At 42.8% G+C, this 15,006-nt stretch overlaps 1 protein-coding gene and 1 long non-coding RNA gene across 2 annotated transcripts; one reads left to right on the top strand and one right to left on the bottom strand.

Moving 5' to 3' along the window:
- Nucleotides 1-634: 634 nt before the first annotated feature.
- LOC139026939 (uncharacterized) lies at nucleotides 635-4,125 on the top strand. The gene is made up of 3 exons (XR_011478936.1): nucleotides 635-698; nucleotides 3,171-3,214; nucleotides 4,055-4,125. It is a non-coding gene; the product is annotated as an uncharacterized lncRNA (long non-coding RNA).
- Nucleotides 4,126-6,533: 2,408 nt separating this feature from the next.
- Nucleotides 6,534-13,570, bottom strand: LOC112078878 (solute carrier family 2, facilitated glucose transporter member 2). Its single transcript, XM_024144983.2, has 7 exons — nucleotides 13,474-13,570; nucleotides 11,539-11,634; nucleotides 11,264-11,463; nucleotides 10,993-11,117; nucleotides 9,622-9,737; nucleotides 8,218-8,380; nucleotides 6,534-6,673 (listed from the first exon to the last, which is right to left on the bottom strand). Exons 1-7 carry the CDS (start codon nucleotides 13,486-13,488, stop codon nucleotides 6,534-6,536), a joined length of 855 nt encoding a protein of 284 aa, XP_024000751.1. The 5' UTR covers nucleotides 13,489-13,570.
- Between the last annotated feature and the right edge of the window lie 1,436 nt (nucleotides 13,571-15,006).

The raw sequence follows: 15,006 nt of genomic DNA, 5'->3' as shown, positions 1-15,006 counted from the left end.
CAAAAAGGGAGAGAGATCTCTTCAGTTAACTTCCATCATGATTTCCAGACAGTTTGTTCTCTCTCTCAGGTACTACAGTGGTTTAATTCCAGACAGTTGTTCTCTCTGCTCTCAGTAATCAGTGTTGCTTCAACAGTTGTTCCCATCTCTGCTCAGTAACTCACAGCGTTGATTCAGACAGTGTTCTCTCTCTTCAGAAACTCAGTGTTGATTCCAGCCAGTTGTTTTCCGCTTCTTTCAGTAACTCACAGTGTTTGATCCAGACAGTTGTTCCCTTATAGCTCAGTAACTCAGTGTTGATTCCAACAAGTTGTTCCTCTCTCCTCAGTAACTCAGTGTTGATAATCCAGACAGTTTGTTCCCTCTCTCTCAGTTACATAAAGTGTTGATTCAGACAGTTTGTTCCCTCTCTCTCAGTACGCTCACATCAATTCTTCCAGACAGTTTGTTCGCTCTCTCTCAGTAACTCACAGTGTTTAATTCAGACCGTTGGTTCTCTTCTTCAGTAACGTAGTGTGATCAGACACGTTGTTCCTATCTCTCAGTAACTCACAGCGTTGATTCAGACAGTTGTTTCTCTCCTCTCTCAGTTAACTCAGTGTTGCTTCCAGACAGTTTTCCCTGTCTTCAGTAACTCACAGTTTTGATTCCAGACAGTTGTTACCTCTCTCTCAGTAACTCACAGCGTTGATTCAGACGTTGTTCCCTCTCCTCAGTAAACTCACAGTGTTGATTCCAGACAGTTGTCCTCTCTCTGCAGTAACTTACAGTGTTGCTTCCAAGACATTGATTTCCTCTTCTTCAGTAACTCAAGTGTTGATTTCAGACAGTTGTTCCCTTCTCTCAGTAACTCACAGTGTTGAATTTCAGACAGTTGTTCTCTCCTCTCAGTAACATCACAGTGTTGAATTCACAGACAGTTGTTCCTCTCTCTCAGTAACTCACAGCGTTGGATTCGCAGTTGGTTCCTTTCTCTCAGTAATCAGTGTTGATGTCCAGAACAGTGGTGTTCCCTCTCTCCCATAGTAACTTACAGTGTGATTCCAGACAGTTGTTCTCTCTCTCAGTAACTACAGTTTTGATTTCCAGACAGTTGTTCCTCTTCTCAGTAGTCACAGCGTTGATTCCAGACAGTTGTTCCTTTCTCTCAGTAACTAGTGGTTGATCCAGAACAGTTTGTTCCTCTCCTCAGACGTAAGGTTATTCTCAGACAGTTGTTTCCCTCTCTACTCAAGTACACTACGTTATTCAGCAATTTTCCCATCTCGTAACCCCAGGGTTGATTCCAGCAGTTGTTCCTCTCTCATAGTAACTAACAGGTGTTGATTCAGTCAGACAGTTAGTTCCCTCTCTCCAGCTAATACAGTGATTGATATTCCAGACAGTTTGTTCCTCTCTTCTAGTAACTCAGTGTTAGATTCCAGACGTTGTTCCCTCTCTTCAGTAATCACGTGTTGATTCCAGACAGTTGTTCCCGTCTCTCTCAAGTAACTCACAGTTTTGAAGTTCCAGACAGTTGTCCTCTCTCTCAGTAACCTCGTTGATCAATGTGCTCCGACTAGTTGATCCAGGCAGTTGTTCCCTTTCTCTTCAAGTAAACTCACAGTGTTTGATTCAGACAGTTGTTCCCTCTCTCGTCAGTACATCATAAGCGCTTGATTCAGACCGTTGATCCTTCTCTCAGTGACCACAGTGGTTCGATTCCGACAGTTGTTCCCTCTCTCTCAGTAACCCACAGTGGTTGATTCAGACAGTTTGTTCCTCTCATCTACAGCTAACTCACATAGCGTTGATCCAGACAGTTGTTCTCTCTCACTCAGAACTCACAGTGTTGGATTCCAAGACATTTGTTCCCTGCTATTTCAAGATAACTCACAGCGTTGCTTCAGACAATTGTTCTCCTCTTCTCAGTAAACTCACAGCGTTATACCAGACAGTTGTCTCTTCTCTCTCAGTTATGTTGACCGTGTTTCTTCAGTACAGCGTTGATTCCCAGACAGTTTTCATCCTCTCTCAGTAAACTCACGCGTTGATTCCAGACAGTTGTTCCCTCTCTCTCAGTAACTCTCACAGCTTGATTCAGACAGTTGTGTCCTCTTTATAACTAGGTTTCAGGATTTTTTGTCATTACTAACCAGTGTCATTCCAAGACAGTTTGTTCCCTCTCTTCAGTTACTTACCAGTGTTGATATCCAGACAGTTGGTCCTCTCTCCATACTTCACATCATTGATTCCAGACAGCTTGTTTCCTCTCTCTCAGTAAACTCACCAGTAGTTAATTCCAGACAGTTGTTCCTCTACTCCTCAGTAACATCAGTGGTTTGATTCCAGACAGTTGTTCCCTCTCTCTCAGTACTTCAGAAGCGTTGATTCAGACAGTTGTTTTCTCTTCTCCAGAATACTCAGTTTGATCTGCAGCAGTTGTTCCCTCTCTCTCAGGTAAACTCACAGTGTTGATTCCAGCCAGTTGTTCCTTTCTCTCAGTAACTCAGTGTTGATTCAGACAGTTGTTTCCTCTCTCAGTAACTCAGTGTTGGATTCAGACAGTTGTTCCCTCTCCTCAGTACTCAGTGTTGATTCCAGAAGTTGTTCCCTTTCCTCTCAGTAACTCAGTGTTGGATTCCAGACAGTTGTTCCTTTCTCTCAGTAAGCTCAGTGTTGAATTGCCACGCACAGGTGTTCCCTCTCTCTCAGTTACTAAACAGTGTTATGTCCAGACAGTTGTTCCCTCTCTCTCAGTACCTTCACATCATTGATTCAGAGACAGTTGTTCTCCCTTCTCTAGTAACTCACAGTGTTAATTCCAGACAAGTTGTTCTCGTCTCTTCAGTACCAGTGTTGATTCAGGACAGTGTGTTTCCCTCTCTCGTCAGTAAACTCAGCGTTGATTCCAGACAGTTGTTCTCCTCTCGTCTCAGTAACTCAAGTGGTTGAATTCCAGAACAGGTTGTTTCCTGTCTCCTCAGTAACTCCAGTTTTTGATTCCAGAAGTGTGTTCCCTCTCTCTAGTAACTCACACAGCGTGATTCCAGACCAGTTGTTTCCTCTCTCTAAGTACCTTATAGCGTTGATTCCAGACCAGTTGTTCCCTTCTCTCAGTATTACTCGTGTTGAATTCCAGGAAGTTGTTCCTTCTGTCTCAGTAACATTAAACCAGTGTTGTTCCTCAGCAGTTTGTTCCTCTCTCTCAGTAACTCACAGTGTTGATCCAGACGTATTGCCCATCCTCTCAGTAACTACTACAGTGTTGATTCCAGACAGTTAGTTCCTTCTCCTCAGTACTCAGTGTTGATTTTCCCAGACAGTTTCATGTTTTCACTCTGTCTCAGTAACTCTGTCAGTGTTGATTCCGACAGTTGTCTCTCTCCTCAGTAACTTCACAGTGGTTGTTCCAGACAGTTGTTCCCTCTCTCCTCAGTAATCACGGTTGATTCAGACAGTTGTTCCTTTCTCTTCAGTACCTCAGTGTTGATTCCAGACAGTTTTTCCCTCTCTCATCAGTAACTTACAGTGTTGATTCCAGACAGTTGTTCCCTCTCTCTCGTTAACTCACAGTTTTATTCAGACAGTGTTGTTCCTCTCTCCATCAGAAGAACTCACAGCGTGTGATTCAGACAGCTTGTTCCCTTTCTCTCAGTAAATCAGTGGTTGATTCCAGACGTTGTGTCCTCTCTCTCAGTAACTTACAGTGTTGATTCCAGACAGTTGTTCTCCTCTCATTCAGTAACTAAGTGTTGATATCCACGCAAGTTGTTCCTCTCTCTCAGTAACGTCACACGTGTTGATTCCAGACAGTTGTTGCCCTCTCTCTCAGTACTTACAGTGTTGATTCCAGACAGTTTGTTCCTCTCTCTAGTAACTCAGTGTTGATTTCCAAGACAGTTGTTCCTCTCTCTCAAGTAGCTCAGTGTGATTCTAGACGTTTGTTCCCATTCGTTCTCAGGTAACTCACAGATGTTGATTCCACCAGTTTGTTCCCCTCTCTCTCAGTAACTCATCATCGTGATCTCCAGAAGTTGTTCCCTCTTCATCAGTAAGTCAGTGTTGATTCCAGGCAGTTGTTCCTTTCTCTCAGTAACTCACAGCGTTGATTCCAGACAGTTGTTCCCTCTCTCTCAGTAACTCACATTGATTGTTGATTCCAGAACGTTGTTTCCCTCTGCTCTCAGTAACTCACAGTGTTGATCACAACAGTTGGCTTCCACCTCTTCTCAGTAACTCACAGCCGTTGATGCAGACAGTTGTTCCTTTCTCTCAGTAATCACAGCGTTGATTCAGACAGTTGTTCCCTCTCTCTCAGTAACTACAGCGTTGACTCCAGACAGTTTGTTCCTTCTCTCTCAGTAACTCACAGCGTTTGCTTCCAGACCAGTTGTTCCCTCTTCTCTCTAGTAAACTACAGTGTGATTCAGACAGTTTGTTCCCTCTCTGAGTAACTTCAGTGTGGATTCCAGGCAGTTGTTCCCTTTCCTCTCAGTAACTCACAGCGTTGATTTCAGACATTGTTCCCTCTCCTCCTCAGTAACTCACAGTGTTGATGTCAGACAGTTGTTTCCCTCTCTCTAGTAACTCACAGTGTTGATCCAGACAGTTTGTTCCTCTCTCTCAGTAACTCACAGTGTTGATTCCAGAAGTTGTTCGCTCTTCTCAGTAAACTCACAGCATTGGATCCAGACAGTTGTTGCGAGAGATGCATCATCAGGGTTCAAACAGTGCCTGCTGTAGAGGACGTCCGCACTAGAAAACACAGACATATTACAGCGTTATAGGATATAACGACACATATCACACTGTTAATACAGGACTACAGAAAACCCGACATCACACTTTAGTAAGGAATACAGAAACAATATCACACTGTTAATACAGGACTACAGAAACACATCACACTATTAGTTACAAGGACTACAGGAAAACATATCAAGCGTTAATACAGTAGGATACAGAAACACATACAACTATTAGTACGGACGATCAAGAAACATATCAGCACTGGTAAACGGACTACCACGAAACACTATCACACTATTAAGTAACAGGACTAACAGAAACATATCACACTGTTAATACGCGACTACAGAAACACATCACACTACTTAATACAGGACTACAAGGACTATACAGATCACATAACACACATTAATTATACAGGACTAACAGACACAATATCACATTATTATACACGGACTCACGACACAATACATTATTAATACAGGACTACAGACAACAATACAGATTAAATACAGGACTACAGACACATATCACATTATTAATACAGGACTACAGACACATTCACATTATTAAACAGGACTACAGACACATATCACATATTAATACAGGACTACAGACACATATCACATTATTAATACAGGCCTACAGACACATATCACATTATTCAATACAGGACTACAGACACATATCACATTATTAATACGGACTACAGACACATATACACATTTAAGTACAGGACTATAGACACATATCACATTATTAATACAGGACTACAGACACATACATATTATTAATACAGGACTACAGACCATACACATTATTAATACAGGATAAGACACATAACAATTATTAAACAGGACTACAGACACATATCACATTATTCATACAGGACCACAGACACACATCACATTATTAATACAGGACTACAGACACACATCACAATAATTATACAGGATACAGCCACACATCATAATTATTAATACCGGACTACAGACACACATCACACCTATTAATACAGGACAACCAGACCTACATCACATTATTAATACCGGACTACAGACAGCGTATCACACTATTAATACAGACAACAGACATAATCACATTATTAATACAGGACTACAGACAATATCACATTTATTAAGTTAAGGTGAACAGACAACATATCACATTATTATACAGGACGCACAGAACAACATCAACATTATTAATAGCAGGACTACAGACACATAACAGTTATTAATACAGGACTACAGACATTATCAACATATTAATACAGATCTATCACATTCATTAATACAGGAACTACAGACACATACAACATTAATTTATACAGGACCACAGACACACATCCACTATTCCTAATACAAGTGCTACAGACACATAGACACATTATATACAGGACTACAGAAACATATCAACATTATTAATACAAGGACTACAGGACACCATGCAATTATTAATCAGGACTAAGAAACATACAATTATTAATAAGCGGACCACAGACACATAGCACATTATTAATACAGGATACGAAACATATCACATTATTAATCAGGACTACACAGACACTATCACTTATCTAATACAGGACTACGACACATAGCACATTATTAAATAGGACTACAGACATCCTAATCAGGAATACACATTATTAATCAGGATATATCACAATTATTAATACAGGACTACAGACACATATCACATTATTAATACAGGATATATCACATTATTAATACAGGACTACAGAAACATATCACATTATTAATACAGGACCAGTCCGACATGGATTAGACAGCTACAGACTAGATGTTCAGTAGACTAGATATTGAACGTACCAGGACGGCGATAGAGACTTGCGCCTCCTTCTCCACCTCCTCCTTCTCCCTCCTCATCTCCTCCAGGTCAGCTGATGGGTCATACTCTCCCTTCAGACGACGCAGACCTACAAACGCACGCACACACATCAAGTGTGTATTTTGGACACACCTACTCATTCAAGGGTTTTTATTTATTTATATTATTTTCTACATTGTAGAATAATAGTGAAGACATCAAAACTATGAAATAACAGTAACCACAAAAGTTTTAAACAAATCTAAATATATTTTTGATTCTTCAAAGTAGCCACCCTTTGCCTTGATGGCAGCTTTGCACACTCTTGGCATTCTCTCAACCAGCTTCACCTGGAATGCTTTTACAACAGTGTTTTCCAACAGGAGTTCCCACATATGCTGAGCACTGCTTTTTCTTTACTCTGCGGTCCAACTCATCCCAAACCATCTCAATTTGGTTGAGGTCGGGTGATTGTGGAGGCCAGGCCATCTGATGCAGCACTTACACAGCCTGGAGGTGTGTTGGGTCATTGTCCTGTTGAAAAACAAATGATAGTCCCACTAAGCACAAACCAGATGGGATGGCGTATCACTGCAGAATGCTGTGGTAGCCATGCTGGTTAAGTGTGCCTTGACTTCTAAATAAATAACAGACAGTGTCACCAGCAAAGCACCCCCACCTCCATGCTTCATGATGGGAACAATACATGCGGAGATCGTCCGTTCACCTACTCTGCGTCTCACAAAGACACGGCAGTTGGAAACTAAAATCGCAAATTTGGACTCATCAGACCAAAGTACAGATTTCCACCGGTTTAATGTCCATCACTAGTGTTTCTTGGCCCAAGCAAGTCTCTTCTTCTTACTGGTGTCCTTTAGTAGGAGTTTCTTTGCAGCAATTTGACCATGAAGGCCTGATTCACGCAGTCTCCTCTGAACAGTTGATGTTGAGATGTCTGTTACTTGAACTCTGTGAAGCATTTATTTGGGCTGCAATTTCTGAGGCTGGTAACTCTAATGAACTTATCCTCTGCAGCAGAGGTAACTCTGGGTCTTCCTTTCCTGTGGCGGTCCTCATGAGAGACAGTTTCATCATAGCGCTTGATGGTTTTTGTGACTGCACTTAAAGATACTTTCCGTATTGACTGACCTCCATGTTTTAAAGTAATGATGGACTGTTGTTTCTCTTTGCTTATTTGAGCTGTTCTTGGACTTATTATTTTACCAAATAGGGCAATCTTCTGTATACCAACCCTACCTTGTCACAACACAACTAATTGGCTCAAACGCATTAAGAAGGAAATAAATTCCACAAATTAACTTTTAACAAGGCGCACCTGTTAATTGAAATGCATTACAGGTGACTACCTCATGAAGCTGGTTGAGAGAATGCCAAGAGTGTGGAAAGCTGTCATGAAGGAAAAGAGTGGCTACTCTGAAGAATCTCAAATATAAAATATATTTTGATTTGTTTAACCTTTTTTGATTACTACATGATTCCATATGTGTTATTTCATAGTGTTGATGACTTCACTATTATTCTACAATGTAGAAAATAGAACAAATAAAGAAAAACCCCGGAATCAGTAGGTGTCCAAACTTTTGACTGGTAATGTATTTTCTAAGAGAGAGCTGAGATGTCTACAGTACATACTCTTCTTAGCCTCCTTCACCATGCCTCTCTTGATGTAGAGGTATCTGGGACTCTCAGGACACAGTGGCAGCAGTAGAGACTGTAACACAGCAGGGGCTCCAGACAGACCCAGCAGCAGCGGCCAGTAGTAGTCATTACCCAGGAGGAACTCTAGACCTAGCACCTGGGGGACAGGGGGACGGAGATGAGGGACAGACACAGAGAGAGTCAGGGGGACAGAGATGAGGGACAGACACAGAGAGAGACAGGGGGACAGAGATTAGGGACGGACACAGAGAGAAACAGGACAGAGATTAGGAATGAACATAGAGAGAGACAGGGGGACAGATAATAGGGACGGACACAGAGAGAGACAGGGGGACATAGATTAGGGGACGGACACAGAGAGACAGGGGGACAGAGATTAGGGGACGGACAGAGAGAGACAGAGGGACAGATATTAGGAACGAACACAGAGAGAGACAGGGGGACAGAGATTAGGGATGAACACAGAGAGAGACAGAGGGACAGAGATTAGGAACGAACACAGAGAGAGACAGGGGGACAGAGATTAGGGATGAACACAGAGAGAGACAGGGGGACAGAGATTAGGGATGAACACAGAGAGAGACAGAGGGACAGAGATTAGGGATGGACACAGACAGTGACGCGGGGATAGAGATTAGAGGACAGACAGTGACAGGAGGATTGAGATTAGATGACAGAAAGAGACAGGGGAATAGAGATTAGAGGACAGACAGTGACAGGGGAATAGAGATTAGAGGACAGATAGTGACAGGGGAATAGAGATTAGAGGACAGAAAAGAGACAGGGGGATAGAGATTAGGATGACAGAGAAAGCCAGGGAATAGAGGGTTAGAGGACAGAAAGAGGCCAGGGGAATAGAGATTAGAGGACAGAAAGAGACAGGGGAATAGCGATTACGAGGACAGACAGTGACAGGGGAATAGAGATTAGAGGACAGAAGGCAGGGGAATAGAGATTAAGGACAGACAGTGACAGGGGATAGAGATTAAGCAAGACAGACAGTGACATGGGGATAGAGATTAAGATGCAGAAAGAGACAGGGGGATAGAATTAGAGGACAGAAAGACAGGGGATAGAGATTAGAGGACAGACAGTGACAGGGGAAAAGAGATTAGAGGACAGACAGTGACAGGGGATAGAGATTAGAGGACAGACACATAAGTGTGTGTTGTGTGTGGTGTGTGTGTGTGTGTGTGTGTGTGGTGTGTGTGTGTGTGTGTGTGTGTGTGTGTGTGTGTGTGTGTGTGTGTGTGTGTGTGTGTGTGTGTGTGGTGTGTGGTGTGTGTGTGTGTGTGTGTGTGTGTGTGTGGTGTGTGTGTGGTGTGTGTGCGTGTGTGTGTGTGCGTGTGTATGCTTGCATGTGTGGTGTGGTCTTACCTGACTCAGTAGTATACCAGTAACAGTAGCCAGTTGATGTAAGGTTCCCAGAGCTCCTCTGTAGGCCATGGGAGCTATCTCCCCTATATACATAGGAACTAACCCTGAGGACAGACCTGAGAGAGAGAGTGAAGGTGAGAGAGAAGGGGGAGATAGAGAGAGAGAAGGGGAGAGAGAAGGGGGAGATAGAAAGAGAGAGAGAAGGGAAGAGAGAAGGGGGAGATAGAGAGAGAGATAGAGAGAGAGAAGGGGAGAGAGAAGTGGGAGATAGAAAGAGAGAGATAGAAGGGGAGAGAGAAGGGGGGAGATAGAGAGAGAGAAGGGGAGAGAGAAGGGGGGAGATAGGGAGAGAGAGACAAACGTAAAAGACCAAAAAATTGCATGCAGAGCAGAATTAGGCTGATACCAGCTGATTATCAAAATCCAGGAAAGAGCCATTCAATTCTACAACCACCGAAAAGGAAGTGATTCCCAAACCTTATAAAACAAAGCCATCACCTACAGAGAGAGGAACCTGGAGAAGAGTCCCCTAAGCAAGCTGGTCCTGGGGATCTGTTCACAAACACAAACACACCCCACAGAGCCCCAGGACAGCAACACAGTTAGACCCAACCAAATCATGAGAAAACAAAAAATAATTACTTGACACATTGGAAAGAATTAACGAAAAAACTGAGCAAACTAGAATGCTATTTGGCCCTAAACAGAGAGTACACAGTGGCAGAATACCTGACCACTGTGATTTACCCAAACTTAAGGAAAGCCATGACTATGTACAGACTCAGTGAGCATAGCCTTGCTATTGAGAAAGGCCGCCGTAGGCAGACCTGGCTCTCAAGAGAAGACAAGCTATGTGCACACTGCCCACCAAATGAGGTGGAAACTGAGCTGCACTTCCTAACCTCCTGCCAAATGTGTACAATCACAGCAGCAAGATTTGTGACCTGTTGCCACAAGAAAAGGGCAACCAGTGAAGAACAAACACCATTGTTAATACAATCCATATTTATGTTTATTTATTTTATTTGTTGTACTTGAACTATTTACACATAATATGACATTTGAAATGTCTTTATTATTTTGGAACTTTCGTGAGTGTAATGTTGCCTGTTAATTTTGATTGTTTATTTCACTTTTGTTTATTATCCACTTCACTTGCGTAGGCAATGTTATCATAGGTTTCCCATGCCAATAAAGCCCTTGAATTGAAATTGAATTGAGAGAGAGAGAGGAGAAGGGGGTGAGAAGAGAGAGTCAGCACCAGCCTTGTTCACACTAGTAGTGATAAGGATGTACATAGTGGACAGAGCCTGGCCAAACACTTCCTTCCTGATGTGCTGTAGTGTGTGACTCAATGTATTGATAACTCACCACAGTAGAAACCCATTACACATCGTCCAGCGATGACCATGACGTGAGGTTTCCACATCTTAGCCATCGCCATCAGTAGTCCTGCTATTACTGCTAACACATTCACCATCAACATGCCCTTCACCCTGCACAGACAGCATAGGCATTAGCTCAGTGGGCTAACACAGTCGTGTGACATACAGACGACCCGACTTCAAACCCTGTCAGTCACAAAAGCGCGTTCAGTTTCGTCTTGAGACAGATAGAGGAAGAGGGAGGTTCGGACACACACCTTCCTCTCAGGTCTCCAATGAAGCCCACCAGGAAGGACGACACCACGCCCCCGATGGAGAAGATCGACACAGACAGAGACCAATACATGACCACAGAGGGATGCACTTCCTGCTTCCCTGTCTCTGTACCGTTCTCTGATAGGAGGAGAGGCTCCTCAGGGAGCACCCCCAGGGACCGCCCATAATGCTGCTCGATCACCTAGGAAACAGAGTAAAGGTTTATAATAGTATTTGCTGTTTACTCATTACTAAAATAAACAGTGTGTGTGTGTACCTTCTGTGGCGCATTGATGACGCCCAGACTGTATCCGAACTGTAGAGAACCCAAGACTGCTGAAAACACTGCTAGGGCTAGAGTGCCTGTCAGCTGCTGTAGGACACACAGATATGAAAAGGTGCCTGTAATGTGCTGAGCTAGTGTGCAGGTAACCAGTTCAATGCACCATGCAGTCCCACCTGCTGTAAAATACTGTTTATAACAGAGCAACAGAACATCTMCACATTACTCAGTGTTACTGTTTCCTGATTCAACTAATCAAGGGCTTGATATTTAGTTGACTAGTTGAATTAGGTGTGTGACACATGCTGTTAAAATATATGGACATTTCTGCTCTGTCCAAAATTACAACCGACTGACTGCAGCATTACCGCAAAAATGGAGGAGGCAAGTGGAAAGGTAGGGAGAAGGTAAGGAACTTGTTTGTTGGCCCTGCATTAAAGACCAAATTTGGCAACAAGAAAACCCTGTAATAATTACAAAAATACATCAGTTTTACTTGAGGACCAAAACGTTGACCGAGGCGTCATACAGGTTGCAAAATAGTTGGATGTACCGATTCCATGGCACATGGTCTATGAACTGAGACACACGARGTAGAGTTGTTTCATTTGAATGATTATAGAACATTCTTGAAACCAGTAGAATGTTATATAATTGGGGGATACAACCATCCCAGCTCTGCAGATTTTGCTGCGAAGAGACAGAATCATTAGCTCACTTGTTCTTGTACTGCCCATACTGTATGTAGCTTGTTTTTGGTCGTAGGTTCAGGAATGGCTAAACAATTGCTACATTTACTTGGAGCTAACTCTGCAAATAGCACTGCTGGTCATAGTCAATAGTCATAGTCAATCGATCAATACTATAATAATACTCTTATCAAAGGTGTTTATCTTTCATTTACAATCTGTAGAAACTACGAGAATAGAAAGGTTCAGAGCTGTTGTGAAACATCACACAGCGGAAAATCTACGGCAGCTAGAWATCCAAACTGGTTGGTCTTCAGAGATAGATGGGAGGGGTTGAGGGTAGCTGAAGGATGGGACTAAAACAAACAAAATAGAACTAATGTCAAATATACTGTCCATGAAATGTGTGTAGAACGTATAAACTGGAAGTAGAAGCCTAAGTATTGTTGTCCATTAGTTTAATCCAATTTGGAGGTAGGCTTAGGAGAAAATAATAAAGAAGGAAAATATATATTTAAAATAATATGTATTTACTAAAAAAATATATATTGGGGGTTGGAAATGATGCAGACAATTACAATGATAGAAGCTACAATCTGTCCGTAATATTAAAGCTGCTTGGCCCCCTAACAAAGTAATAAAGGTGTGTCAATGATGGAATWAAACACATACTGCTTGCTGCTGTTCCTGTTTACAGATGTGTTTCTGTCAGAACTAAAAAACAGATAGGATCACTGATATAACCAGCTCTCTCATGCCATCAACAAATGAACTGTCAAATCAATGGTACTCTCCCTCGGTTCAATCACGACACACGATGCACACGTACACGATGCACACGTTCAGGGGCGGCAGTGAGCCTAGTGGTTAGAGAGGTGGGCCAGTAACCGGAAAGGTTGCTGGATCAAATCCCCGAGATGACAAGGTAAAAATCTGTCATTCCGCCCCTGAACAAGGCAGTTAACCCACTGTTCCCTGGTAGGCTGTCATTGTAAATAAGAATGTGTTCTTATTGCCTAGTTAAATAAAGGTTCAATTAAATATAAACACACTCTCACACACACTCCTGTCCTTGTGTGTAGCTACAAAGAGTCAGTCAGGATTGAACTGTAGGAGCTTTTACTACATTATAAAACCAGCAACTTGGCTTTCAACATTTGTTTAGTAAATGGATTAGATACCTCAAAACGAGCGTGTGTGTGTGAGAGCTAGAGTGTGTAAAAGTGTACGGAGATCTTACCTTTCCCGACTCCATGACGGGTTCAGAGTCTCGACACCAGCTCCAACAACATGACCTGATCACACACACTTACAGGGTAATCATCAATCGCTGGGATCACACTGTGTCCATGCACTCATCTCCACATACACACGGCAGGGGACAGAAAGACACACCGGAGCACAGCACCTCTCTATCTGTACACCTTACTGGTGGCCGTTTATCATTCATGTCATTAACATCATTAACATCACACATGGTGCCTAACACACTGTCTTAGGCTGTGTTTGTCACCCTGTTTTCATGGTGGTTAAACTCAGTGTAGTGATTAGTGAACACACACAGTGTCTGGGCTGGTATCCACTGTTCACACACACCCTGGTCATCCTGAGCTCAGCATATTGCCTCTAAATGAGGGGGAAGGTCTGACACTGACACACACACACACACACACACACAGTGAGGGACAGTATTAGGTAGGGTTAATGATATACCTTCAACAGGGACAAAGTCTGAGAGTCGGTGGCCTCATCTGATAACTTACACTGCAACCCCTACACACACACGCACACACACGCAAACGCACACATATCACAGAATCGAAAACAAAAATACGTTAAAAAATGAATAATGTTCTAGTATCATTTATTTGACTGTTTTACAAAACATAGAATCCAAAACATTAGTGATGAGTTTGTCGTTCAGAAACAAAGAGGTCTAGAGTTTTTATTTTAAAGACAGAGTCCAACAGTAGTGATCAGCAGTCTGTTCACCAGATAGAGGTGTAACACTCTCTCTCTCCACACACACACACGCGCACACACGCACACACGCACACACGCACACGCACACGCACACACACACACACACACACACAACACACACACACACACACACACACACACCACCACACACACACACACACACACACACACACACACACACACACACACACACAACACAGCATGAGAAGACATGATTGTTACAGGCAATAGAGAATAATGAGTGTGTGTGTGTGTTTGTGCGCACATGTTGTTTATCTTGTCATTCCTCTCACACAGGAACTTGAGTCTCTGGGCTCTCTTGTGCATGAAAACCTGTCCAGGTGTCCTGTCTCCACAGACCTGATCTCTATGGCCTTCTCCCCCCAGCCCATGATCTGGCTAGAGTGGATATAGGCTGGAGGAGCAAGGATAGAAAGATAGAGAAAGAGACAGAAAGAGAGAGCGAGAGAGAGAGTGAGTGAGGAAAGAGAGAAAGAGGAGAGAGAGGAAAGAAGAATAAAAGAGAAAGAGAGAGCATGAGACAGAAAGAGAGAGAGATGAAGTGAAATAGTAAAAAGAAGGAGAGGAGAGAGAGAGAGAAGGAGAGAGGGAGAGTGGAGAGAGAGAAGAGAGAAAGAGGAGATAGGAGAGTAGAGAGAGAGAGAGAGGAGAGAAGAGAGAGAGCACGGGGAGAGAGAGGAGAGGGAGAAGTTAAAGAATACACTATCAGTTTCACTGTAGACTACACTGTTTCATTGGAACACAACAGAGTTGAGATTGAATCTGATTA

Source organism: Salvelinus sp. IW2-2015, unplaced genomic scaffold (assembly GCF_002910315.2).
Source record: "Salvelinus sp. IW2-2015 unplaced genomic scaffold, ASM291031v2 Un_scaffold6422, whole genome shotgun sequence".
Taxonomy (NCBI): domain Eukaryota; kingdom Metazoa; phylum Chordata; class Actinopteri; order Salmoniformes; family Salmonidae; genus Salvelinus; species Salvelinus sp. IW2-2015.
The sequence above is the reverse complement of the archived record's forward strand: the minus strand, read 5'-3'. Positions and strand labels throughout refer to the sequence as shown.

Coding starts and splice junctions, on each gene's coding strand:
- LOC112078878 (XM_024144983.2), bottom strand. Junction 9,738..10,992: donor TGTAATGGGTTTCTACTGTG/GTGAGTTATCAA, acceptor TCTCTCTCTCAG/GTCTGTCCTCAGGGTTAGTT. Junction 6,674..8,217: donor GGTGAAGGAGGCTAAGAAGA/GTATGTACTGTA, acceptor GTGCGTTTGTAG/GTCTGCGTCGTCTGAAGGGA.